Source organism: Mobula birostris, chromosome 15 (genome assembly GCF_030028105.1).
Source record: "Mobula birostris isolate sMobBir1 chromosome 15, sMobBir1.hap1, whole genome shotgun sequence".
Classification (NCBI taxonomy): domain Eukaryota; kingdom Metazoa; phylum Chordata; class Chondrichthyes; order Myliobatiformes; family Myliobatidae; genus Mobula; species Mobula birostris.
In genome coordinates, this window is record NC_092384.1 from 71364734 (window position 1) to 71390658 (window position 25925).

Below are 25925 nucleotides of genomic sequence, written 5' to 3' on the forward strand. Positions count from 1 at the left end.
CCAGCAATGCATTATATATACCACAAAGAATGCTTAATCAAGCAGTATCTTGACAATATTACCCAAATATTACTGAAATATTAAATATTCCGTAGGCATGGCGGGTAGATTGATGGGCATGGGATGTTGTCCTGGAGCCATGTTTCTGCAGGAACAAGCATGCAGCAGTTTCTCATCATGTGCTAGCGCAGTCACACATGAACACAGTCCAGCTTGTCTTCCACCGAGCAAACGATGAGAGGGGCCAAACTCCAACTCAATCTGGACTCCAGTGCGTTAGCTGCTCCTCTGCATTCTCCCACACTGGCAGCTCATCCCCTGGACGACTGCAACAGGTGAAGCCACAGCACGAGGGCCTGGTCTGTGCAACAACTTCTCCCTTGCTGTCTGTTTCACCAATGGATCAATGAAGAGGACTTGCAGTATTCTACATTACCGATGTGCAATAGGGTCTTGCGATCACAAGAAAAAAATATCGGACAATCATTTGCGCCGCTTCTTAGACCACACATGGTCTCCAACACCTTTTACCCTGGGTGGCTGTAGCCTTTGACGACACGGTACTCAACAAGCCCATGCTGTGCAGCTCCACCACTATTCAGCAACTAGCTTAGCTGTGTAGGACTCAATATCCAGCAGTGTCTTGAGATCATAAGAAAGGCGTAAAGGGTAATTGCACCATTGGTTGGGACCAGAGAGGCTGCTGTGATGAAGTGTGCCACTATCTTACCAGCATGGGCCATACAACTTGGGATGTCAAAGTTCTGAGTTAAATTCCTGTGCCACCTGTAATTCTCCCAGTGACAGTGTGGGTTTCCTTTGGGTGCTCTGGTTTCCTCCCACAGTTCAAAGAAGTTCATGTTAGTAGGTTAATTTGCTGTTGTAAATTGTCCTGTGATTAGGCTAGATAGGTGGGTTACTGGGCTGTGCGACTCACTGGGCTGGAAGGGCCTAACCACACTGTAACTCTAAATTTAAAAAAATTAAGAAGTGAGTTAGTTTTGTAAATATGAAGCTAAGATATTACCAGCCCATTCTTGACTGGAGGGAAGAGAACAAAGAAAGGGCTTATATTTGTACAGCACTTTAAATGTCCTTAGGACATACTGAAACACTTCACAGTCAATGAAATGTTTGTGAAGTGCATTGACGGTGCCTTTAGAAGGGGGGGAAAAGGCAGCTAATGTGTTCTCAGTGAGATCCCACAGACTGCCTTTATTGGCTGAAGCACAGAATGCGAAAGCGAACAGCTGGTGATCTAGCTTCTGCTCTTTCCATTCTCCCGCACCCTCCCCCCTCCCCCACCCCCCACCACCTTCTTATTCTGGCTTTGGCCTCCTTCCTGTCCTGTCCTGATGAAAGGTCTTGGCCTGAAACTTCGAAAAGGTTGGCTATCTGGAAGATGTTGCCTGAGGAATCATTAACCACTGGTGCCATCATAACTGTTTAGAAAGTGTTGGCACGTGGCCAAGTGGTTAAGGAGTTCGTCTAGTGATCTGAAGGTCGCTAGTTCAAGCCTTAGCTGAGGCAGTGTGTTGTGTCTTTGAGTAAGGCACTTAACCACACATTGCTCTGTGACAACACCGGTGCCAAGCTGTACAGGTCCTAATGCCCTTCCCTTGGACAACATTGGTGGTGTGGAGAGGGAGACTTGCAGCATGGGCAACGGCTGGTCCTCCATACAACCTTGCCCAGGCCTGCACCCTGAAAACCTTCCAAGGCGCAAATCCAAGGTCTCACTAGACTGATGGTTGCCTATAAAGGTTAGAAATCAGAGGGCATGTTGTACTGGTGCCTTTTGCATGGAGACACTTGCGGGATGTCCCCAGCACATACTTGGACTGTGCTGGTCATTAACACAACTGACACACTTCAATGTACCTGTGAGAAACAAAGTTAATCACTTTATCTGGATTGGATTGAACTGGATAAAACATTAGTCCACAGTTAGTGTATTGTGTATCATGCAGTTCAGTTCACTGTATGATAAGAAGGATGTGACAGAGCAAGAGGAGGGGAGATTTACACGGACTTTGCCAGGGATGGGCAATTAGTTATAAGGAGAGACGGTTTCGACTGGGGTTATTTTCTTCAGGGGTGATGAGGATAATTATGAGGGGCCTATACAGGGTGAACAATTTTTGTCACGTGTCCATTAAAACATACAGTGAAACGAGCTACTTGCATCAAATCAAATCAGTGAGGATCGTGTTGGACAGCCCGCAAATATTGCCACACTTCCATCACCAACCTAGGACGATTTAATCACTCAGTGATTCAAGAACAGCTTCTTCTCCTCTGCCATTGATTTCTGAATGGGCATTGAACCCATGAACATTACCTCACTACCTCTTTGCATTACTTATTTAATTTAACTATATATATATTTACTGTAATTCAGTTTTATTATGTGATGCATTGTACTGCTGCTGCAAAAACAACAAACTTCATGGCTTATGTTAATGATATGAAACCTGATTCTGCCTGGTAGCATGACCACAACTCACTGACTGACCGGTATGTCTCTGGAATGTGAAGGTTCTCTTTCCCTCAGCAAAGGGGTCAGTAACCAAAGGTGATGTCAGTTCAAGTGCATTGGACTATGGATTGAAGAAAGCATACTTTACTCAATGAGACTTGGGGCTCGGGCTTGAAAGGGCATTGGAGACAGTTCACGCACCGTGTTTAAGAAGTCATCATATTGAAGAGCCATAACCTACACATACTGTAACAACCAAGATCAGGGAAGTGGGATTAACTGTAAATCTTTTCCCAACATGGACATAATGGGCTGAATGGCCTACATTCGGTGTTATAACTTGCAGCATTTTTTGAAAGATTAATATTGGCTAGGACATCGAGAGATCTTCAATTAAGGTAGATTGCTACTTCGAAAAAACAGGTAAATTGTTTTATTATTGTCACATATTGAGAAACAGAGAAAAAATTTGTTTTGCATGCCATCCATCCAGATCATTTCATCACATCAGTGTATTGATCCCATGAACACTACCTCACTTTTTAATGTATATTATTTCTGTTTTTGCACGGTTATTAATCTATTCATTATATGTATACTGTATTTATTTATTTATGTATTTATTTATTTTTGTTCTATATTATGTATTGCATTAAACTGCTGCTGCTAAGTTAACAAATTTCATGACAAATGCCAGTGATAATAAACCTGATTCTGATTGAGATAGTACAAGGAGAAACAATACCATTAAAGCAGAAAAAGTGTTATTTTTATAGAAAATGAGCGATGCAGGTAGAAAATAAGGTTCAAAGTCATAATCAGAATACAATTTAATATCATTGGCATACATTATAAAATCTGTTGTTAGATGACAGCAGTACACAATAATAATTCTGTAAATTCCTTTTTATATAAAAAGTTATGTAAGTAGTGAAAAAAGAGAATAAAAACAATTGTGAGATCATGTTCATGGGTTGAATTTCCATTCAGAAATCTGATGGCAGAGGCCACGAGGTTGTTCCTCAATCATTGTGTGTGAGCCTTCAGGCCCCTGTGCCTCTTCCTGATGGTGGCAATGAGAAGGAGGCACAACCTGGGTGATGGGGTCCTTAATGATGGATGCTGCCCTCTTGAAGAAGTCCTGGATACTGGGGAGGCTATTGCCCATGATGGAGCTGATTAAGTAGGCAAATTTCTGCAGTTTATTTTGAAACTGTGCAAATTCCCCCTCCCCCCATAGCGGAAGGTGGTGCAGCCAATTAGAATGCTCTTCAGGGTACATCAATAGAAATTTGTGAGTGTTTTGGCTGACAAACCAAAACACCTCGAACTCCTGATAAAATATAGCTGCTGTTGTGCCTTCTTTATAACTGCATCGATATGTTGGGCCTAGGATAGTTCCTCAGAGATATTGACACCCAGGAACTTGAAATTGCTCACTCTTTCCAATTCTAAACCCTCGGTAAGGACTGGTGTGTGTTCCTTCATCTTACCCTTTCTGAATGATGTGATTGTAAGCTCGACAGTCCATCTTATGGTACTAGTGGACCATTACTAGTCTTAAAAAACAGCAGGGTAGAAGTGTCCTTCGGTTTGGAGGTGCACGGTCTCAGACTTTTGTATCTTCTGCCCAATGGGAGGTGGGAGAGAAGAGAATACTGGCCACTTTACCCAAGTTTAAACAAAGTGCATTGACGGGAGGTTTGTTTCCACAATGAGCTGAGCCATATCAACAACCCTCTGCAGTTCCTTGCAGTCCCAGGCAGAAAGGTTACCCTACCAAGCCTTGATGTACCGGAATCGGATGCTTTGTATGGTACGTCGATAAAATTTGATGAGATTCAAAGTGGACATGCAACATTTCTTCATCCTCCTGTATTGATGTGTCTAATGTAACTGTGTAATGCGTTTACAATTACTAACTCCACTGGGACTTCTACTTTACAGTTCAGATGAGAGTCAAGATGGAGCCCTTTTCACCTTGTGATTTGAAAAGCATACCTATGCAAGAACATTGATTGGAAACATGCTTTGGAATAACACACAAGTACAGAATTGTGATGCTTTCATGCCTTATTTGAGGTTATTTTCACTCAATCTCTCATTCACATATTCTTTTGTACATGTACATTAGCCAATCATTTTACATGCTAATGCGATGCATGAAATCAGATGTTATGTTGAAGTTGTATAAAATGTTGGTGAGGGCTAATTTGGAGTGTTGTGTGCCATTTTGTTCACCTACATGCAGGAAGGATGTAAATAGGATTGAAAGAGTACAGAGAAAATTTACAAGGATGTTGCCAGGTCTGGAGGACCTGAGTTATATGGAAAGATTGAAAAGGTTAAGACTGTATTCCTCAGAACATAGAGGATTGAGAGGAGATTTGACAAAGGTATACAAAATTATGAGGGGTATAGACAGGGTAAATGCAAGCAGGCTTTTTCCACTGAGGTTTGGTGGGACTACAACCAGAAGTCATGAGTTAAGGGTGAAAGGTGAAAAGTTTACATGGAACATTAGGGGAAACTTCTTCACTCAGAGGGTTGTACGTGTGGAATGAGCTGCTAGCACAAATGGTGCATGTGAGCTCAATATCAACTTTTAAGCGAAGTTTGGATAGGTACATGGATGGTAGGGATATGGAGGGCTGTGGTCCCAATGCTGGTCGATGGGAGTAGGAAGTTCAAATGGTGTTGGCAAAGACTAGATGGGCCAAAGGGCTAGTTTCTGTGCTGTACTTCTCTGTGACTTCTGTGACTAAAATATTCACTGCAAATTTACAGAATTTAATCTGAAAAGAATTGCAGAGAAATGCCATCCCCCTTAATTCTTTGACCTTTATACATCTGGCAGATGTGGGAGAATTCAATTTCCCTGGAACATATGCTATTATTACAAATGGGCTCATAATACCACAAGTCAGTTTGTTGCCAAAGTATTAAACTGCTGTTGTAAGTAAGTACTTTAAATTAAAAAAAAATCCTTTTATTCATGTTCAACATTCCCACATTTCCCTTTTGTGTTCCTTTGGTGATTTTTTTAAGCTAATCACAGAACTTTATTTCTGTCCAAGGTATGTCAGCTGCTTAAAATCAAAAGTAAAGCAGAAGACCCTGGAAAGGCATATAAGTTCATGCACCACACACAAAATGCTGGATAAATGCCTGATGTAGGGTCTTGGTCTGAAACACTGTCTATTTACTCTCCTCTTTAATGGCGCTTGACATGCTGAGTTCCTCCAACATTTTGTACATGTTGCTTTGAATTTCCAGCATCTGCACAATCTCCTGTGCTCCTCATTTCATGTGGCACCTGGGTATCAAGAGCACAGTTAATGATTCGGGCAGATAAACTTTCAGTTCGAGCTCTGACTTAAAAGTTTAACTGTGTTCCTAATGTGTCCAATCTAATATAACTATAATCTACCTCAAGCTATCCTTCAAGAGGATCGCAGACTTGTCATAGGATTAGGAGGCTTGCGTGCCTCAATGACCCGGAGGGCTATGTTGGCTAGGGTCACTGCTTGTGCTTTGCCTCTTGGGTAGGATTATCCATACCAAACAGGTCAAAGGGTAGAGTCCAGACTACGAGTGGTCCACCAGCCTTCCCGAGCTAACAACCCCTTCTGGTAAAACAAAATTGTTATAGAAACAGCAATGGAGAAGAATTCTTCATCATCTGTGTGTGATGGTATGGACAGACAGAGATGGAAGACCTTCATTGCTACCCCAAACGGCAACAGTGTAACCAGCAGTAAGTCAGTAAGCTACCTCAGGTTATAGGGTCAAAGAGCAATACGGTGCAAAAACAGGCCTAGAGACATCCAGCATCCCTCTGTCTCCATAGATGCCGCCTAACCCACAGAGAACCTTCAGCAGTTCGCCATTTGCTTCTAACTGAACCTGTCTATGAAGAGCAGCACAAGGTTCAGGTGTTTCACACTCACTGTTAACTGAACTCAAACAGGGGGGAAAGGACCTTTTCAAAGACCCAGTCTGATGGCATCTCCATTCAACCAGACCGACCAGAATGGGTATTCATTCCACTCAGTTTTAACCAAACCAGTCTGGTGAAAATGGGACAAGCTCTAGGCAGGATGGCTATTTGGTATTCCACAGACTCCCACTGGGAAATGAACTGGAGAGCAGGGTGGTAGTGTAGCAGATAGCGTAACGCTTTATAGCGCCAGCGATCCGGGTTCAATTCCCACTGCTGTCAGTCTGTACCTTTGTGGATACCACGTAGAGTGTAGGGCGACATGGTAGCATAGGGTTAGTATAGTACAATGACAGTGTCAGAGATCGAGGTTCAATTCCCGCCATTGTCCATAAGGAGTTGGTACATTCTCCCCGTGACCATTCCTCTATCTCCTGTAGTTTCCTCCCATATTCCAATGTTGTGGGCTACTCCCAGCACCTCCTCAGACTGTGTTGGTCGTTAACGCAAGTGACGCATTTTATTGTATGTTTCGATATCCATGTGACAATTCAAGCTAATCTTAATTGTATCTCAGTGGAAAGAGGTCACTTGACCACAGCTTGATCTGACAATCTCTACAAAATTCTGGCAATAGGAACTGCAGTGGACCCAACCCCCTCCTCCTCATCCACTGGCTAACCTGGGTCAGAATTAGGGTATCAGAGCAAAATACAGAGGACAGTGAAAACCCGAGATAAAGTAGATGGCAAGCCAGAATTGATCCCTGCTGTACACTACTAGTCACAGTGATATGTTTCTCTATCGTGGACTGAGAGTGGGATGGGGACAGAGAGTGGGGAATCATGGTTGGAAAAGGGAAAGGGAGAGAGGAGTGAGCTGGAAGCACCAGAGTGGCATTCTGTGATGATTATTAAACCAATTGTTTGGAATCTAATGACTTTGCCTAGTGTCAGCACCTGGGCCACCCCCGCCCTTGGCACTTCTTCTCTTATCACCTGTACCTCACCCATTCTGCGGCACTCCACCCTCGCCATTCCCAACATCCTTTGCTCCCACCAGATTTGCAAACTCGCTGTCCACTCCATGTTGAGAAACACATTACTCTACAAAAACACCCTTCTCCTCACGCAAACTTTTTATTCTGGCGTCTTCCTCCTTCCATTTCAGTCTTGAAGAAGGGTCTCGGCCTGAAACGTCGACTCTTTATTCATTTCCATAGATGCTTCCTGACCTGCTGAATTCCTCCAGTATTTTGTGTACATTGTTTTGAATTTCCAGCATCTGCAGAATTTCGTGTGTTTATTATCATGATGGCTGCTTTCCAGAGCAAAGGATAGACACAGTCCATAGAGGGAAGGCTGATATTCATGGTGGACTGAGCTGTGCCCACAACTCTCTGTAATTTCTTGTGGTAACGGATAGAAGAGTTGGCATACCAACCTGTGATTCATCCGGACTGTTCCTCCGGTTGGCAGTTGTTCAACAACAGGCAAGTCCACGTGGAACTCAGTGGAATATTGGCCTCATCTCCCGATGGCAAAGCAGCTGGAACCATCATTTTTAGATGTCAGATCAGGATCTGAAGCTCTTGCAGGAAATTAGCTTGTAGGAATTGTGAGGAAGAGAGCAAACTGTTAATGGAATGGAGAGGATAAACACAGATTCTGCAGACGCTGGACTCAAAATGCTGAAAATTCAGGAAATTTTGAGCAAATCGCAAGTTCCACATGGACTTGCCTGTTGTTGAACAACTGCCAGTCAGGGGATCAATCCAGCTGTATCACTGCTTTGCGTGTCAACTGCCATGACCGCAAAAAATTACTGAGAGTTGTGGGCACAACTTAATCTGCCAAGAATGCCAGCCTCCCCCTTATGGACTCTGACTAAATTCTGCAGTGCCTCGGGAAAGCAGCAAACATAAGCAAAGACTCCTCCCACCTCAATTACTTTCTTCCACTTCCACCAGGCAGAGGATTAAAAAGAGCTTGAAAATACATACCACTAGATTTGAGGTAAGAACATTCTAGAAATCTTGAGCAACACTGCTCATGGAATGTAGAGGACACTGGTTTTATTGACCAAATACAGTACTTAGCAAAAGTCTTCAGCATGTATACATAGTTAGGATGCCTAAGACTTTTGCACAGCACCCCAGCCTTTCATTGCTCGAGTGCTTATATACATAAAAAAATGACGCAGTTGGTAAGGCCACGAGCTCATGGCGCCAGAGACTTAAGTTCATGCCAGACTGCATCATGTGGAATTTGCTCATTGTCTCTGTGACCTCGTGAGGTTCCTCTGGTGGCCCAGTTTCCACACGCATCCCGACAATGTGCGAGTTGAGAGATTCACAGAGGGGGAGCACATTGCCTCGAATGTTTTCAGTGAGTGGTTGAATTGGTGGGGGAACAGTTGAAAATATGGGGGGAACAAAAGTGGTTCAGGGCAGGAGTGCTGTAATTGGATGCATTATGGCTGGCATGGACACAGTAGTCCAAAGGGGTCTATTTCCATCTAATAATGATGCCACCTTAAACTAATCCCATCTATCTGCACGAGGCCATCTGTCTTCCCAGAAATAACTTCTCACTGAAGATTAGTGAAAGCCGAAGTGAAACTTAATATCTTTCTGTCAGTTCTTTTAATCTTCCGCTAAAATTATTCAATAGTGACCTCAGCCCAAGAGACCAGCTCTTGCTTATCTCATTTATAATCAGTTTCAGTCTAGTTTAAAGTGAAATTTGGAACAAATATGTCCAAAAGCTTAATATTTAATAATATTATCACGGTGGGTTGCTGATATTTCTGATTATATCGACCATATCTCTCCTACAATGTAAAGGTGACTGTTGTTCCGTAGGCATAACAGTGAGAAGTCATTGGCTTCTCCTTGTGCCTATTGTGGGAAGTAGTAGTTGGATTACATCCAGTAAAATTATCAGGAGCTATTCCTATGAGCAGACAGGCCCATAAGACCATAAGACATAGGAGCAGAATTAGGCCATTTGGCCCATCGAGTCAGCTCTGCCATTCTATCATGGTTGATTTATTATCCCTGTCAGCCGTTGACACCATTTCTAATCAAGAGCCTATCAACCTCTGCCTTAAATATACCCAGTGACTTGGTCTTCACACAGACTGTGACAATGAATACCATTGATTCATCACCCTATGGTTAAAAAATTTCCTCCTCATCTCTGTTGTATAGGGATTTTTTTCTTCTCTGGGACTGTGCCCTGTGGCAAAGGACCAGGGGGATACAGATTAAAGCTTTTGGTCAAAACCTGCGGGCAGTGGAGGGGTTGTAAGCTGAATCTTTTTTATCTGTGCAGACTGATTCTGATCAGGAGCTCATTCAGTGTAATGATGGAGATGAAATCAATCAATGCCTCCGAAAGAGGATTAGATTGTCCTTTTCGAGTGCATGATGGGAGCAAGATAGTGGGATGGTTTTCATGAACCATTCTGAAATCTAATGGTGGAGAGATAGAAGCTGTTCCTAAAACATTACATGTGCATCTTCAGGCTTCTGCACCTCCTCCCTGATGGTCATGATGAAAAGAGGGCATATCTTGAATGATGAGAGTCCTTAATGATGAGTGCTGCCTTCTTGAGACATCGCCTTTTGAGGATGGACTCGATGGTGGGGACATGATGAAGCTCACTGAGTCTATAACCCTCTGCAGCGTTTTTTTGGATCCTGTGCATTGAAGCCTCCAGTCAGAATGCTCTCCATGGCACCTGCGTAGAAATTTACTGGAGCCTTTGGTGACGTACTCCGAATGAAGTATAGCTTCCTGAAGTCCATAATCACTTCCTTGGTCTTACTGCAAGGTTGTCATTGTTTCGTGGTGCTGCATTGCATGTAGTTTTGCTCACACTCTTCCTTTTCTAATCACTCTAGGATATTTGCAAAGCTCTTTGGTGTCACAGGAGTGGCCACAGATGTGAAACTAAGTTTATGCCAGCTGCAGAGGGAACAGTGTGTGGACCTAATAAGGTAAGTGTCTTCTGAGCATCAGACACTACCACTGATTGCTCGCTGATGGTTAGTTCATGACAAAATTCAATCTAGATGACGTGATTTCAAATTACAAAGTAAATTTATTATCAAAATACATATATATCACCATATACAATCCTGAGATTTATTTTCTTGTGAGCATTATCAACAAATCTATAGAATAATAACTGTAACAGAATTAATGAAAGACCGTCCAACTAGGGTGTTCACCAGAGCGCAGGCGACAACAAACTGTCCGAACACAAACAAAGAAGGAGTAATAATAAATAAGCAATAAATATCAAGAACATAAGATGAAGAGTACCTGAAAGTGAGCCCATTGGTTGTGGGAACATTTCAGTGGTGAGGCAAGTGAAGTAGTCCCCTTTGGTTCAAGAGCCTGATGGTTGAGGGGTAATAACGTTTCCTGAACACTGGTGGTGCAAGTTCCGAGGCTCCTCTAACTCCTTCCTGATGGCAGCAGGGAGAAGAGAGCATGTCCTGAGCATTTCTGGACTTCACTATCTTTTACAATGCTTCAGGCAGTCGAAGAAGAACAAAGCTGATCCAATCGAAACCTTTGGCGATTCCGCTCAAGTTTCCTAAGGCTCACTTATTAATACCTGTCCACCACTGTGTTAATGGCAAGGACATTTACCCCTGGAGCAATCTATGTGCATTTGAAGGTTAGATTTATTTCTCACATGTAGGGGCCATGAAAAGTCCTTGGCAAGTAGGATTAAGGTGAATCCCAAGGCATTCTTTATATACATCATGAGCAAAAGGATAACTAGAGAGAGGGTGGGACCACTCAAGGGTAAAGGGGGAAACATTTGTTTGGATGTGGAGAATATGAGTGAGGTACTTAACGAGTACTTTGCTTCAGTATTTATCAAGGAAAATGATATGGAGGACCAGGAGATCAGTACTGTATGTATAAATACATTAGGACGTTTAGAGGTCAAGGAGGAGGATTTGTTGGGCCTCCTATTGAGTATTAACGAGGAGAGGTCCGCAGAGCCTGATAGGATTTACCCCTGGTTATTGAAGGAGGCAAGAGATGAGATTGCTGGGCCGTTGACCAGTATCTTCGTGTCTTCTCTAGTCACAGGCGAAGTCCTGGAGGACTGGTGAATGACTAATGTTGTGCCTCTATTGCAAAGGGAAAAAGAGAGAATCCTGGGAACTATAGACCAGTTAGCTTCACGTCAGTTGTAGGGAAATTGCTGGAGTAAATTCTGAGGGATCGGATATATGAGCATTTGGAAACCCATGGCCTAATGAGGGAGAGCCAGCATGACTTTGTGTGTAGTAGGTCATGACTTGCCTACTTGATTGAGTTTCTTGAGAAAATGATGAGAGAGATCAATTAGGGTAGGGCAGTGGATGTTGTCCTCACAGATTTTAGTAATGTGTTTGACAAAGTCCTCATGGGAAGCTAATCCAGAAGATTAAGATGCATGGGATCTGTGGCAAATTAGTTGTTTAGATTCAGAGCTGCTTTCCGCATAAAAGACAGAGAATAGTGGTTGAAGGGACTTACTCAAGCTGGAGGACTGTAATTAGTCATAGTCATACTTTATTGATCCCGAGGGAAATTGGTTTTCGTTACAGTTGCACCTTAAATAATTAAATAGTGATAAAACCATAAATAATTAAATAGTAATCTGTAAATTATGCCAGGAAATAAGTCCAGGACCAGCCTATTGGCTCAGGGTGTCTGACCCTCCAAGGGAGGAGTTGTAAAGTTTGATGGCCACAGGCAGGAATGACTTCCTATGACGCTCTGTGCTGCATCTTGGTGGAATGAGTCTCTGGCTGAATGTACTCCTGTGCCCACCCAGTACATTATGTAGTGGATGGGAGACATTGACCAAGATGGCATGCAAATTAGACAGCATCCTCTTTTCAGACACCACCGTGAGAGAGTCCAGTTCCATCCCCACAACATCACTGGCCTTACGAATGAGTTTGTTGATTCGGTTGGTGTCTGCCACCCTCAGCCTGCTGCCCCGGCACACAACAGCAAACATGATAGCACTGGCCACCACAGACTCGTAGAACATCCTCAGTATCGTCCGGCAGGTGTTAAAGGACCTCAGTCTCCTCAGGAGACAGGAGAATTAATGGTGTTCCACAGGGATCTGTGCTGGGACTTCTGCTGTTTTGTGTTGTGTATAAGTGACCTGGATGAAAATGTAGATGGGTAAGTTAGTAAGTTTGCAGATGATACCAAGATTGGTGGAGTTTTACATAATGTAGTAGACTGGCAAAGAATACATCACAATATAGATCAGTTACAGATATGGGCAGAGAAATCCCAGATGGAGTTTAACCAAATGTGAAGTGTTGCACCTTGGTAGAGCAAATGCAGGGAAACAGTACTATGTTAAGGGCAAAATCCTTGACATTGTTGCTGAGCAGAGGGATCTTGGGGTCTAAGTTCATAGCTCTTTGAAAGTGGCTAGACATCTAAATTGGGTGGTTAAGAAGACTTATGGAATTCTTGCTTTTATTAGTCGAGGCACTGAGTTCAAAAGTTAAGAGGTTATGTTGCAACTCTATAAAACCCTGGTTAGGCCACATTTGTAGTATTGCACACAGTTCTGGTTGCTCCACTATAGGAAGGATGTTGAGGCTTTGGAAAGGGTGCAGGAGAGGTTTACCAGGATGCTGCCTGGTTTAGAGGGCATGTGCTATCATGAGAGGCTGGATAAACTTAGGTTGTTTTCTCTGGAGTGCCGGAGGCTGAGAGAGAGCTGAAAGAGGCTTATAAGATTTTGAGTGGCATTGAAAGAGTGGGCAGAGAGTATCCATTTCCCAGGATGGAAATGTCTAATACCAAAGGGCATGGATTGAAGGTGGGATGGGGTAGGGAATTGAGGGGTAAGTTTTTTACTCAGAAAATGGTGGATGCCTAGAATGCGCTGTCTAATATGGTGGTAGAGGAAAATACATTTGAGGCTTTAAAGAGACGTTAAATAAAAGACGTCAGATAAATCCCCAGGGCCAGATGGTCTGCATCCCAGAGTGCTTAAGGAAGTAGCCCAAGTAATGGTGGATGCATTAGTGATAATTTTTCAAAACTCTTTAGATTCTGGACTAGTTCCTGAGGATTGGAGGGTGGCTAATGTAACCCCACTTTTTAAAAAAGGAGGGAGAGAGTAACTGGGGAATTATAGACCGGTTAGCCTGACATCGGTGGTGGGGAAAATGCTAAAGTCAGTTATCAAAGATGTGATAACAGCACATTTGGAAAGCAGTGAAATCATCGGACAAAGTCAGCATGGATTTGTGAAAGGAAAATCATGTCTGACGAATCTCATAGAATTTTATGAGGATGTAACTAGTAGAGTGGATAGGGGAGAACCAGTGGATGTGGTATATTTGGATTTTCAAAAGGCTTTTGACAAGGTCCCACACAGGAGATTAGTGTGCAAACTTTAAAGCACACGGTATTGGGGGTAAGGTATTGATGTGGATGGAGAATTGGTTAGTAGACAGGAAGCAAAGAGTGGGAATAAACGGGACCTTTTCAGAATGGCAGGCGGTGACTAGTGGGGTACCGCAAGGCTCAGTGCTGGGACCCCAGTTGTTTACAATATATATTAATGACTTGGATGAGGGAATTAAATGCAGCATCTCCAAGTTTGCGGATGACACGAAGCTGGGTGGCAGTGTTTGCTGTGAGGAGGATGCTAAGAGGATGCAGGGTGACTTGCATAGGTTAAGTGAGTGGGCAAATTCGTGGCAGATGCAATTTAATATGGATAAATGTGAGGTTATCCACTTTGGTGGCAAAAACAGGAAAACAGATTATTATCTGAATGGTGGCCGAATAGGAAAAGGGGAGGTGCAACGAGACCTAGGTGTCATTATACACCAGCCATTGAAAGTGGGCATGCAGGTACAGCAGGCGGTGAAAAAGGCGAATGGTATGCTGGCATTCATAGCAAGAGGATTCGAATACAGGAGCAGGGAGATACTACTGCAGTTGTACAAGGCCTTGGTGAGACCACACCTGGAGTATTGTGTGCAGTTTTGGTCCCCTAATCTGAGGAAAGACATCCTTGCCATAGAGGGAGTACAAAGAAGGTTCACCAGATGATTCCTGGGATGGCAGGACTTTCATATGATGAAAGATTGGATCGACTAGGCTTATACTCGTTGGAATTTAGAAGACTGAGGGGGGATCTTATTGAAACATATCAAATCCTAAAGGGATTGGACAGGCTAGATGTAGGAAGATTGTTCCGGATGTTGGAGAAGTCCAGAATGAGGGGTCACAGTTTGAGGATAAACGGAAAGCCTTTTAGGACTGAGATTAGGAAAAACCTTTTCACACAGAGAGTGGTGAATCTGTGGAATTCTCTGCCACAGGAAACAGTTGAGGGCAGTTCATTGGCTATATTTAAGAGGGAGTTAGATATGGCCCTTGTGGCTAAAGGGATCAGGGGGTATGGAGGGAAGGCTGGTACAGGGTTCTGAGCTGGATGATCAGCCATGATCATACTGAATGGCGGTGCAGGCTCAAAGGGCCGAATGGCCTACTCCTGCACCTATTTTCTATGTTTTCTATGTTTGGATGGACACATGGATGTAAGGAAGATGGAGGGATGTGGACATGATGTAGGTAAGCAGGATTAGTGTTTGGGTGTTTTTGGTTTGCTTTTAGTTGAGCACAACATTGTGGGCCAAAGGATGTGTTCCTGTGCTATACTGTTCTGTGTACATCAAAACATAGAAACATAGAAAATAGGTGCAGGAGTAGGCCATTCGGCCCTTTGAGCCTGCACTGCTATTCAGTATGATCATGGCTGATCATCCAACTCAGAACCCTGTATCTGCCTTCTCTTCATACCCCCTGATCCTTTAGCCACAAGTGCCATATCTAACTCCCTCTTAAATATAGCCAATGAACTGGCCTCAACTGTTTCCTGTGGCAGAGAATTCCACAGATTCACCACTCTCTGTGTGAAGAAGGTTTTTCTCATCTCGGTCGTAAAAGGCTTCCCCTTTATCCTCAAACTGTGACCCCTCGTTCTGGACTTGCCCAACATCGGGAACAATCTTCCTGCATCTAGCCTGTCCAATCCCTTTAGGATTTTATACGTTTCAATCAGATCCCCCCTCAGTCTTCTAAATTCCAACGAGTATAAGCCTAGTCGATCCAGTATTTCATCATATGAAAGTCCTGCCATCCCAGGAATCAATCTGGTGAACCTTCTTTGTAGTGAAACGCATAATGAAATGTGTCATTTGCATTAATGACCAACACAGTCCAAGGATGTTCGTGTTGCCATACCTCCTACGGCAACGTAGCATGTTCACAATGACTAACTCAAACCCGTAAGCTTTTTTTGAAATAAGGAAGGATACCAGAGCACCCAGAGAAAATCTACATGGTCAGGGAGAGAACTTGCAAGCTCCTTGCAGGCAGTGGCAGAATTGAACCCAGGTTGCTGGCACGGTAAAGCGTTACGGTAGCCGCTACGCTACCTCATGCTATTGAGTTGACTGACCTCCAACTGGCTTCAGGGGCCCCAGGGCTTAATCTTGAAGGTTGGAGGTAGCCTGTGATAGTTGGTGATTGTCTTCAACAGAGCCAGGCAGTGCACATCCTGAGCATCTTTATCAACCATGCCTGCCTCTTTGCATTCTGAGTCTGTGTCTTCAGGATAGAAAATTGAACCCTGTTTCAATGTCTGCTTTAAATAAGGTCTGCTGGGGTGTTGAGATGACCGCGCGCACACCGACATCTCGATGAGGTTACGGCCCAGTACTTGATACTGAGCGTGAAGCTTGAAAGTGTGTGCTGAGAGGAAACGTGGAATGATGAATCACAGAGTGGAAGTGGAAAGCTGCCCTCAGCTGATGGCATGAGATGAATGTTGGCACACCGCCAAGGCTGGGTTGCTAACGTTAATTATACTGTATCTCTTTCTTCCCCAACAATTAGACCACAGAAGTTATCACATGATTGCAATTTGCTTGCTATAGGGGTTCCCTGCAGAAAGGACTAAACATGGTTAGGGCTAAAGCGATTACCTCAGCTGGAATCAATCAGTTAATGTCGCCTTTTATGTCAAGTGTTAATCCTCTTAGTGAAGACTAGAAATGGTGGGGTGAAATGGAACTACAAATGAAACTGCTGTTTACTGGCCGCTTTCAGCTCAGCTGGACAGTCTAGCTTAGGAAGCAAAGTGCCAGTCTCTATAAGCCAAGAATTAAGGATACTCAGCCACAGAGAATGAGAAAGCTGACAGTAAGTGGTGGATGCGACCCAGTCCGTCAGAGGAAAAACTCTCCCCACCACTCAGCGTGTCTGCAAGGGCCCATGCCACAAGAAAGCAGCATCCATCAACAAGGACTCCCACCATCCGGGCCATGCTCTCTTCTCTCTGCTGCCATTGGGAAGGAGATAAAGGAGGGTCAGGGACAGTTATTACCCTTCAACCATCAGACTCCTGAACCAGCGTGGACAACCACACTCACAACAACACTGAACTGATTCCACAACCTATTGACTCATTTTCAAGGACTCTGCAACTCATGTTCTCAATGTTATTTACTTATTTCTTTATTATTGTTTTTTTTTGTATTTGCACTGTTGGTCATCTTTTACACAATGATTTTTTTTGTCAGTCTTTGTGTACAGCTTTTCATTGATTCTGATATGTTTCTTTGCTCTACTGTGAATGCCTGTAAGAAAATGAATCTCAGGGTAGTATATGGTGATGTATAAGTACCTTGAACTTTGATGTGAACTTTCTTGTAGACATTTTATTTTGAGAGATTTGTCACTTCAGAGGCATTTTTGTAAGCCACTGTGTCTTTTTGCACGACTCCTGGGTTTGGTCTGCTGAGCTCGTATTTGGGCTCACAATGCCATTCACCCCTTTACACTGACCCAATCCACTCTCAGTCCTGATACAGGGTTTTGACTCAAGACATTGGAAATTCCTTTCCTCCCACGGATGCATCGCAACATGAGTTAGGATAAGGTTGAATACTTTATCTTTTATTTGAAGTTACAGCACAATTACAGGCTCTTCCAGCCCAATGAACTCATACCACATAGTTGCCCCCATGTGACCAATTAAACCACTAACCCGCATGTGTTTGGAATGTCGGAAGAAACCCATGCGCGGTACGTACGAATCCCTTATTGAACCAAGGTCATTGGCCGCAACGTAAACCCCAATGGGTTGGGACTTATTCCCTGGAGTGCAGGAGAATGAGGAGAGATCTTATTGAGGATACAGAATTATGAAAAGTGTAGATAGTGCAAATGCATGCAGGCTTTCCCCCTCAGGAAAGTTACTGGCGTGGTTAAAGCATTGGCTGATTGGTAGGAGGCAGTGAGTGGGAATAAAAGGATCCTTTTCTGGTTGGCTGCCAGTGACTAGTGGTGTTCCACAAGGGTCGGTGTTGGGACCACTTCTTTTTCTACTATATATAAATGATTTAGATGATGGAATGGATGGCTTTCTTGCCAAGTTTGCAGATGATATGAAGATTGGTGGAGGGGCCAGAGTGTTGATGAAACAGGTAGGATGCAGAAGGACTTAGACAGATTAGGAGAATGGGCAAGGAAGTGGTAAGTGAAATACAATATTGGAAAATGCACGGTCATGCACTTTGGTAGAAGAAATAAATGTGCAGACTATTTTCTAAATGGGGAGAAAATCCAAAAATCTGAGATGCAAAGAGACCTGGGAGTCCTTGTGCAGAACACCCGAATTCTTTTTTCTTTGCAAACATCCATAAAAACAGAGTGCCCCAAAGAATGAATGACAGTTTAAATATTCCAGTAATATTTGACTAGTATTGTAAGTATATTGTTTGATTAAGAATTCTTTGTTTAAATAATGCTTTACACGTTATACCATGTCAGACATGCACGTCTCTCTAAAAGTAAAAACAAAGCTCATGCACATAAGTTATCCCGGCTCTGTGTTGTTCTTTTAATTAGTTTTAATGTTTTGGAGTTACACAGCATAACAGCAACCAATATGCAGAAGACAACAAATTGTGCAAACACAACAATGAAAAAAACAAAATAAAAGTAATAAATATTGAGAACATGAGTTGTAGGGTCCTTGAAAGTGAGTCTATAGGTAGAGGCGGATACATTAGGGACATTTAAGAGACTCTTAGATTAGGCACATGGATGAAAGAAAACTGGAGGGCGATGTCGGAGGGAAGGGTTTGAGTGAGCTTGGAGCAGGTCAAAAGGTCAGCATAACATCACGGGCCGAAGGGCCTGTCTGGTGCTGTAATGTTCACTGGTCTAACCCCTGGTTCCTTTGCTTCATCAGTGGTGCCGGCGAGGTCAGTGCCTGAAACTGGGTGACAACGGGCCCAAGCCCATCAACGGTCAGTGGTCCGGCTGGTCAGAGTGGTCGGAGTGCTCCCGGACCTGCGGCGGTGGAGTGTCCTACCAGGAGAGACACTGCAACAATCCAAAGTAAGGGCAGTTGCATGGGTTGTGGCTAGATCGCCCAGCCTTTTACCGGGGAAAGCTCCTGTGGGCTTGTCAAGAGAGGGATGTCAATGACAGCTGCTGATTTTGTGGCATTCCCAAAGCCCTCACCTTGGTTCCCTCACTTAGCATGGCAGCCATTCAGCTTAACCCTCTATGGACCCCAAGAGCCAACCCTATTGGTCGTAAATCACCATTGCACCTCTCATAGTCATAGTCATGGTCATAGTCATACTTTATTGATCCCGGGGGGAAATTGGTTTTCGTTACAGTTGCACCATAAATAATTAAATAGTAGTAAAACCATAAATAGTTAAATAGTAATAGGTAAATTATGCTGGTAAATTATGAAATAAGTCCAGGACCAGCCTATTGGCTCAGGGTGTCTGACCCTCCAAGGGAGGAGTTGTAAAGTTTGATGGCCACAGGCAGGAATGACTTCCTATGACGCTCCGTGTTGCATCTTGGTGGAATGAGTCTCTGGCTGAATGTACTCCTGTGCCCACCCAGTACATTATGTAGTGGATGGGAGACATTGTCCAAGATGGCATGCAACTTGGACAGCATCCTCTTTTCAGACACCACCGTGAGAGAGTCCAGTTCCATCCCCACAACTTCACTGGCCTTACGAATGAGTTTGTTGATTCTGTTGGTGTCTGCTACCCTCAGCCTGCTGCCCCAGCACACAACAGCAAACAAGATCGCACTGGCCACCACAGACTTGTAGAACATCCTCAGCATCGTCCGGCAGATGTTAAAGGACCTCAGTCTCCTCAGGACTCTCTTATAGAGTCTCAGAGTTAAACAGCATGGAAACAGGCCCTTCGGACCAACTCACCCTCTCCGACCAGGTTGACTACTTGTGGTAATCTCAGTTGTCTGCATTTGACACATATCCTTCTCAACCTGGGGTTCCCAACCTGTGGGGTCCACGGACCCCTTGCTTAATGGCATTGGCCCATGGCATAGAGAAGGTTGGGAACCCCTGCTCTAAATCTTCCCCATCCATGTAACTATCCAAATGCATTTTGAATATAGTAATTGCACCTGCTTCTACCATTTTCTTTTGACAGCTCATCTCTGTTACATGTGCGCAGAGCAAGACTGACAACGGAGTGATACGATTCAACCTTTTTACTGAGTCGTGTTAGTAACGTGCGTGCTGGGCAACTTTAAGTGCAGGAGCAATGAACCGAGCCCACCGAGACAAAAATCATGCGTGTTCAAAGCCAGCACCAAAAAGACAGTGCCTTCTGCATGTCGGAGGTCCGGTCCTAAACCGTGCGATCTGTCGGTCACACGGGCACTTGCCATATTCTCGCAATCGATCTGATGCGGTTCAATTCCATATACTCACCACCGTATGTTTGGCAAAACTTGCTTCCCCGGCCTCTCTTTATACCTATCCCCTCTAGTTTTGGACTCCCCTTACCCTGTGCAAACCCTCATGATTTTATAAACCTCTCTCAGGTCACGCCTCAGCCCTCTGTGCTCCAGGAAAGACAGTCTCAGCTTATCAATACCCCCCTTAAAGCTTAAACCCTCCGGTCTCATCTGCCTCCGAACCTAAGGTGACGGTATTTACTGAAGAAGACCAGGGGTAGCATTTATGTCTTTGCTATATCAACACTGAAAACAGAACATCTGGTCACTATCGTATCTCTGGTTTGGAATCTTGGAATGAGTGGCATGGTAGCATAGCAGTGAGCAGTGCTTTACAGCACACTGGCTGTAAGAACAGGGTTCGAGCACCGCCACCATCTGTAAGGAGTTTGTACGTTCTCCCCGTGACCACATGGGTTTCCTCCCACAGTCCAGTGATGTATGAGTTGGGGTCAGTGAGTTGTGGGCATACGATGTTGGTGCCGCAGCGTGGCATCAATTTTTGTTTCTTTATATTCTGTGTTTTCAGCCGTCCTTCCTTGTTGCCATTTGTGTGATATGTTTTTTTCTGCATGGGGGGCTGGGGTTTGATGTTTTTTTTTGAATGACTTCCATGGTTTTCTTTGTTTCATGGCTGGTTGGAGACAACGAATCTCAGGGTTGTATACTGCACACATACTTTGATAATAAATGTATCTTGATCATTTTGTAGGCTGCCCTAGCACTGTCATTGCTGATTTGATTGGACACACACGACACATTTCACTGTATGCTTTGATGTACTTATGACAAGTGAAGCGAATCTTTCAAAATCCTCTCTCTCTCATTGGAGACTCAAAAGATTCTGCAGATGCTGAAATCTTAAGCAACAGACACAAAATGCTAGAAGAACTCAGCAAGCCAGGCTGCTTCTATGAAGGGAAATGACTAGTCGACGTTTCGGACCGAGAGCTGATGAAGAGTCATGATGGAGGGTCTTGGCCTGAAACATTGACTGTTCATTTCCTTGCCTGACCTGTTGAATTTCTCCAGCATTTTGTGTGTTAGTGAACATCATTGGTTTGGGAGCCAATTTTTAAAACAGAAGACAAGGGGAAGTCACACAGATGCATTTCCACTGCTGGTTACTAAGCTACTGTTACCAAAACTAAAGGATGGTTGTTCAAACCTGAAGTTATTTGAATGTCATTTGCATGTGTAGTGGCTCTGTTAGCTTAGCAAGACACAACCACACCTGACAGGCAGTTGACAGCACCTTAATAACTGCTTTGTCTGGAATAAATCGAAGCATGTCCTACCCTGTACCCAACTTGGAGAAAGCTGCAGGATTAACACTGAAGTAGCACTCGTAGCATCCTACACACTGTGACAGATTGGAATCAGCAGTGGTGGCAAATCGAGGGGAAGGCTGTAGCAGGGATATACTGGTGGGTGTTACAAACAATCTACTGGAGGAACTCAACATTCAAAGTAAATTTATTATCAAAGTACATATATGTCACCATATACAACCCTGAGATTCATTTTCTTATGGGCATACTCAATAAATCCATAATCCATAACCGTAACAGAATCAATAAAACACCGGACCAACTTGGATGTTCAGCTAGTGTGGAAAAGACAACAAAATATGCAAATACAAAAAGATAATATTAATAGTAATAATATAATACTAATAGAAATAGTAGTAATAAATAAATAAGCAATAAATATGGAGAACATGAGATGGAGAGTGGTTGAAAATGAGTCCGTTGGTTGTGGGAACACTTGAATAATGGAGCAAGTGAACTTGAGTGAAGTTATCTTCTCTGGTTCAAGTGCCTGATGGCAGAATGATAATGACTGTTACTGAACCTGTTTGTGTGAGTCCTGGGACTCCTGTACCTTCTTCCTGATGGCAGCAGCGAGAAAAGAGCAGGTCCTGGGCGGTGGGGGTCCCTGATGATGGATGCTGCTTTCCTGCAACGTGTTTTACGTAGATGTGCTCAATGGGAATTGTCTAATATCTTGGGCTGAAACCCTGCACCGGTTCTAATGCATGGTTTTTGCCCAAAACGTCAGCTATTCCTTTTCCCCCTACAGACGCTGCTCGACTCGCTGAGCGCTTCCTGCAGTTTGCTTGTCGCTCTAGATTCCAGCATCTGCTGTCCTTGCCTCGTTACTGCTGGGTGTTCAGGCGCATGGCGGCTGGCATAATGCTTCACAGATTGGGGTTTAATTCCTGCCACTGCCTGCAAGAAGCTTCTGCATTCTCCTCGTGACCACATGGGTTTTCTCTGCCTGCTCCGGTTTCCTTCTACATTCCGGAGATGTTCAGGTTAGGATTCATAAGCTGTGGGCATAATATGTTGGTACTAGAGCATGGCAGCACCTACAGACTGCCCCCCGCCATCCTCGGACTGTGTTGGTTGTTGGCGCAAATGACGCGCACAGGTAGATTGATGCTTCTGTGTGTTGTAGACGTGACAGATTAAGCTAAACTATCTTTTGAGTGGACAATAAGCTGAATAATTACAGTAGGACTGTTCAGGAGAATTTATAGGGAAAAGGCGTAGAAATTTTATTTTTATTTAGAAATAAGTGCAGAGTAGGCTTTTCCAGCTCTTCAAACCATGCTGTCACAGCAGCAAGCCCCGACAAACATGATTAACTCTAACCTAATCATGGGACAATGTACAATGACCAATACTTACCCAATACAATAGGGTCTTTTAAGAGACTCTTAGATAGGTACATAGAGCTTAGAAAAATAAAGGGCTATGCAGTAGGGAAATTCTAGGCAGTTTCTAGGGTAGGTTACACCGTCAGCACAACATTGTGGGCCGAAAGGCTTGTAATGTGCTATGTTCTATGTTCTAATATGTCTTTGGATTTTGGGAGGAAACCAGATGACCTGGAGGAAACCCACACAATCCATGGATAGGATGTACAAAGAGTCCTTACACTGGAAGTAAACTCCAAACTACAGAACACCCTGAGATCTAAGAGCATCTCACTAACCGCTACGCTACTGTGGCGCCGATCTTTCAATTTCAATCTTCCTGCCCACAGAAAGCTAGAGAGTGTAGAAGAATGATGAGAGATTTGATGGAGGCATATAAAATTATGAGGGGTAAGTGCAAACAGGTTTCTTCCACTGTGTTTGAGTGAGATGAAAGTTAGAGGTCATTGGGTAAGGGTGAAAGGTGAAATGTTTAAGGGGAATATGAGAGGAAATTTCTTCACTCAGAGGGTGGTGAGAATGTGGACCGAGCTGCCAGCGGAAGTGGTGGATTTGATTTCAGCATTTAAGAGAATTTTGGATAGGTACCTGGATGGTAGGGGTATGGATGTCTATGGTCTGAGTGCAGGCCAATAGGATGAGGCAGAATAAGAGTTTGGCTTGGGCTTGATCAGGGGTTCCCAACCTGCGCTCCATGGACCCATTGCTTAATGGTATTGGTCCATGGCATATTAAAGTTTGGAAACCTCTGGACTAGATGGACAGAAGGGCTTGTTTCTATGCTGTGGTGCTCTATGACTATGTGTGCTGGTATAATTGATGCCTTCAAGATGGGAGTGATAGTTTTTTGAGCAGTGTGAGGAATTGTGTAGAATTAAAGCATGTCAGTGGAGTGGACTGAGATAATACACATGATGTCATTGAATGTGGAGCAATCACAACAGGCTCCCTCCTGCTCCTTTCCTTCTGACTTCTTGATAAAACAGTTAACAAATGGCGTGGATTAATAAAGAATCAGATTTTCGCCAGAATTAAGTTCACACCAGGGTCACTTAGCAGATTATTCATGGAAAAGGAGTGTCTTGGCTGGAAGACGGTGAGTATTTTTTTCTCTCTGTTTGACCTTGCATCCAGTGAGCATTCCAGCTCCAACCAGCCTCTGTCTGAGAGGAACAGCACTCCTCAATCCTGCAGCTCAACACTGGTCAGGTGACCGATCTAATGGGTGTTACACTCTGAGCACTCTACAAGTCCCTGCAGGCCAGACAACACAACATTGCATGGACTTTGGCAACACAGCGCGCAGACAACCGGAGTTTATCTGATAGTTAACTGCTACGTAATCTCAGGTGAAAGGTGCCGAGCCAAAGCCTCAACTCTCTGTCTCCCTCCACAAAGCTGCCTGACCCTCTGAGCCCCTCCGGTATTTTGATATTTGCTCCAGAGTCCAGCATCTGCAGTTTCATGTCTGCCACACAATTTCACCCAGTCTGAGGTACTCCCTGTGTTCTACCCAGAGCTCTCCCACTACCTTCCATGTCAACTAAAGAAACTTGTTTCTCTCCTTCCTAATGCTGATGGAAGATCCCGTACCTGAAATGTCCACAGTTTCTTTTTCCACAGATGCTGAGTTATACCAGGATTTTCTAATTTTGTTTCAAGTTTTGCCTGGGTGGTGGGGGAGATGTTTGCCATGACCGAGGAGTATACAGGTAGGATACCATCTCAGAATATGGAGGAGGTCATTCAAAGTTTTAAGTGAAATTTATTATCAAAGTATATGTATGTCACCATATACAACCTTGAGCATTCTTGTGTGCATACTAAACAAATATACAGAATAGAAACTATAATGGAATCAAAGAACAACTGCCAAACTAGGGCTTTCAAGCAGAGTGTAGAAGACAACAAACTGTGCAAATGCAAAAAGAAGGAACAACAGTATAAATAAATATGGAGAACATGAAGCAGAGAGTCCTTGAAAGTGAGTCCATTGGTTGTGGAAACATTTTAATGATGGAACAAGTGAAGTTATCCCCTTTGTTCAAGAGCCTGATGGTTGAGGGGTAGTAACTGTTTCTTAACCTGGTAGAGCGAATCCTAAGGCTCCTGTACCTTCTTGATGGTAGCAGTGAGAAGAGAGTACATCCTGGGTGGTGGAGGTCCCTGATGATGGATGCTGCTTTCCTGTGACAGCATTTTATCTGGACATGCTCAACAGTTGGGAGGGATTTACCTGTAATGGACTGGGCCATATTCATTACTTCCGGTAGAAATTTCTGTTCAAGGGCATTGGTGTTCCCATACCAGTCAGTCAATATACTTCCCATACACATCTATAGAAGATCTCAATGTTTTAGATGTCATACTCAATCTCACAGACTCCTAAGGAAGTAGAGATACTGCCGGGCTTTCTTCATAATTGCACTTAAGTGCTGAGCCCAGGACTCCAAAATAATAACATCCAGGAATTTAAAGATGCTAACACTGTCCATCTCTGATTCTCTGATGAGGGCTGACTCATTGCCTGAAGTTTTCTTTTTCTGAAGTCTATAATCAGCTCGTTGGTCTTGCTGACATTGAGTGAGAGGTTGTTGTTATGGTACCACTCAGCCAGATTTTCAGTTTTCCTCCTGTATGTTTATTCATCATCTCCTTTGATTTGGCCTATGACAGCAGCAAACTTGAATATGGCATTTGAGCTCTGCTTTGCGAGAGAGTCATAAGTACAAAGTGAGTAGAGCAGGAGGCTAGGCACACAAACGAGAGAAAATCTGCAGATGCTGGAAATCCAAGCAACTCACACACAATGCTGGAGGAACTCAGCAGGCCAGGCAGCATCTATGGAAAAAAATGCAGTCAACTTTTCAGGCCGAAACCCTTGAGCAGGACTGGAGAAACAAAGGTGAG

General features: G+C 43.8%; 1 protein-coding gene across 1 annotated transcript in view; it reads left to right on the forward strand.

Moving 5' to 3' along the window:
* adamts18 (ADAM metallopeptidase with thrombospondin type 1 motif, 18) overlaps nt 1–25925 on the forward strand; it is a 185436-nt gene that overhangs the window by 48583 nt on the left and 110928 nt on the right. Inside the window, exons 8-9 of the mRNA XM_072279204.1 lie at nt 10327–10422; nt 18747–18895. Coding sequence (XP_072135305.1) covers nt 10327–10422; nt 18747–18895 — 245 coding nt within the window. The remainder of the gene's footprint in view (nt 1–10326; nt 10423–18746; nt 18896–25925) is intronic.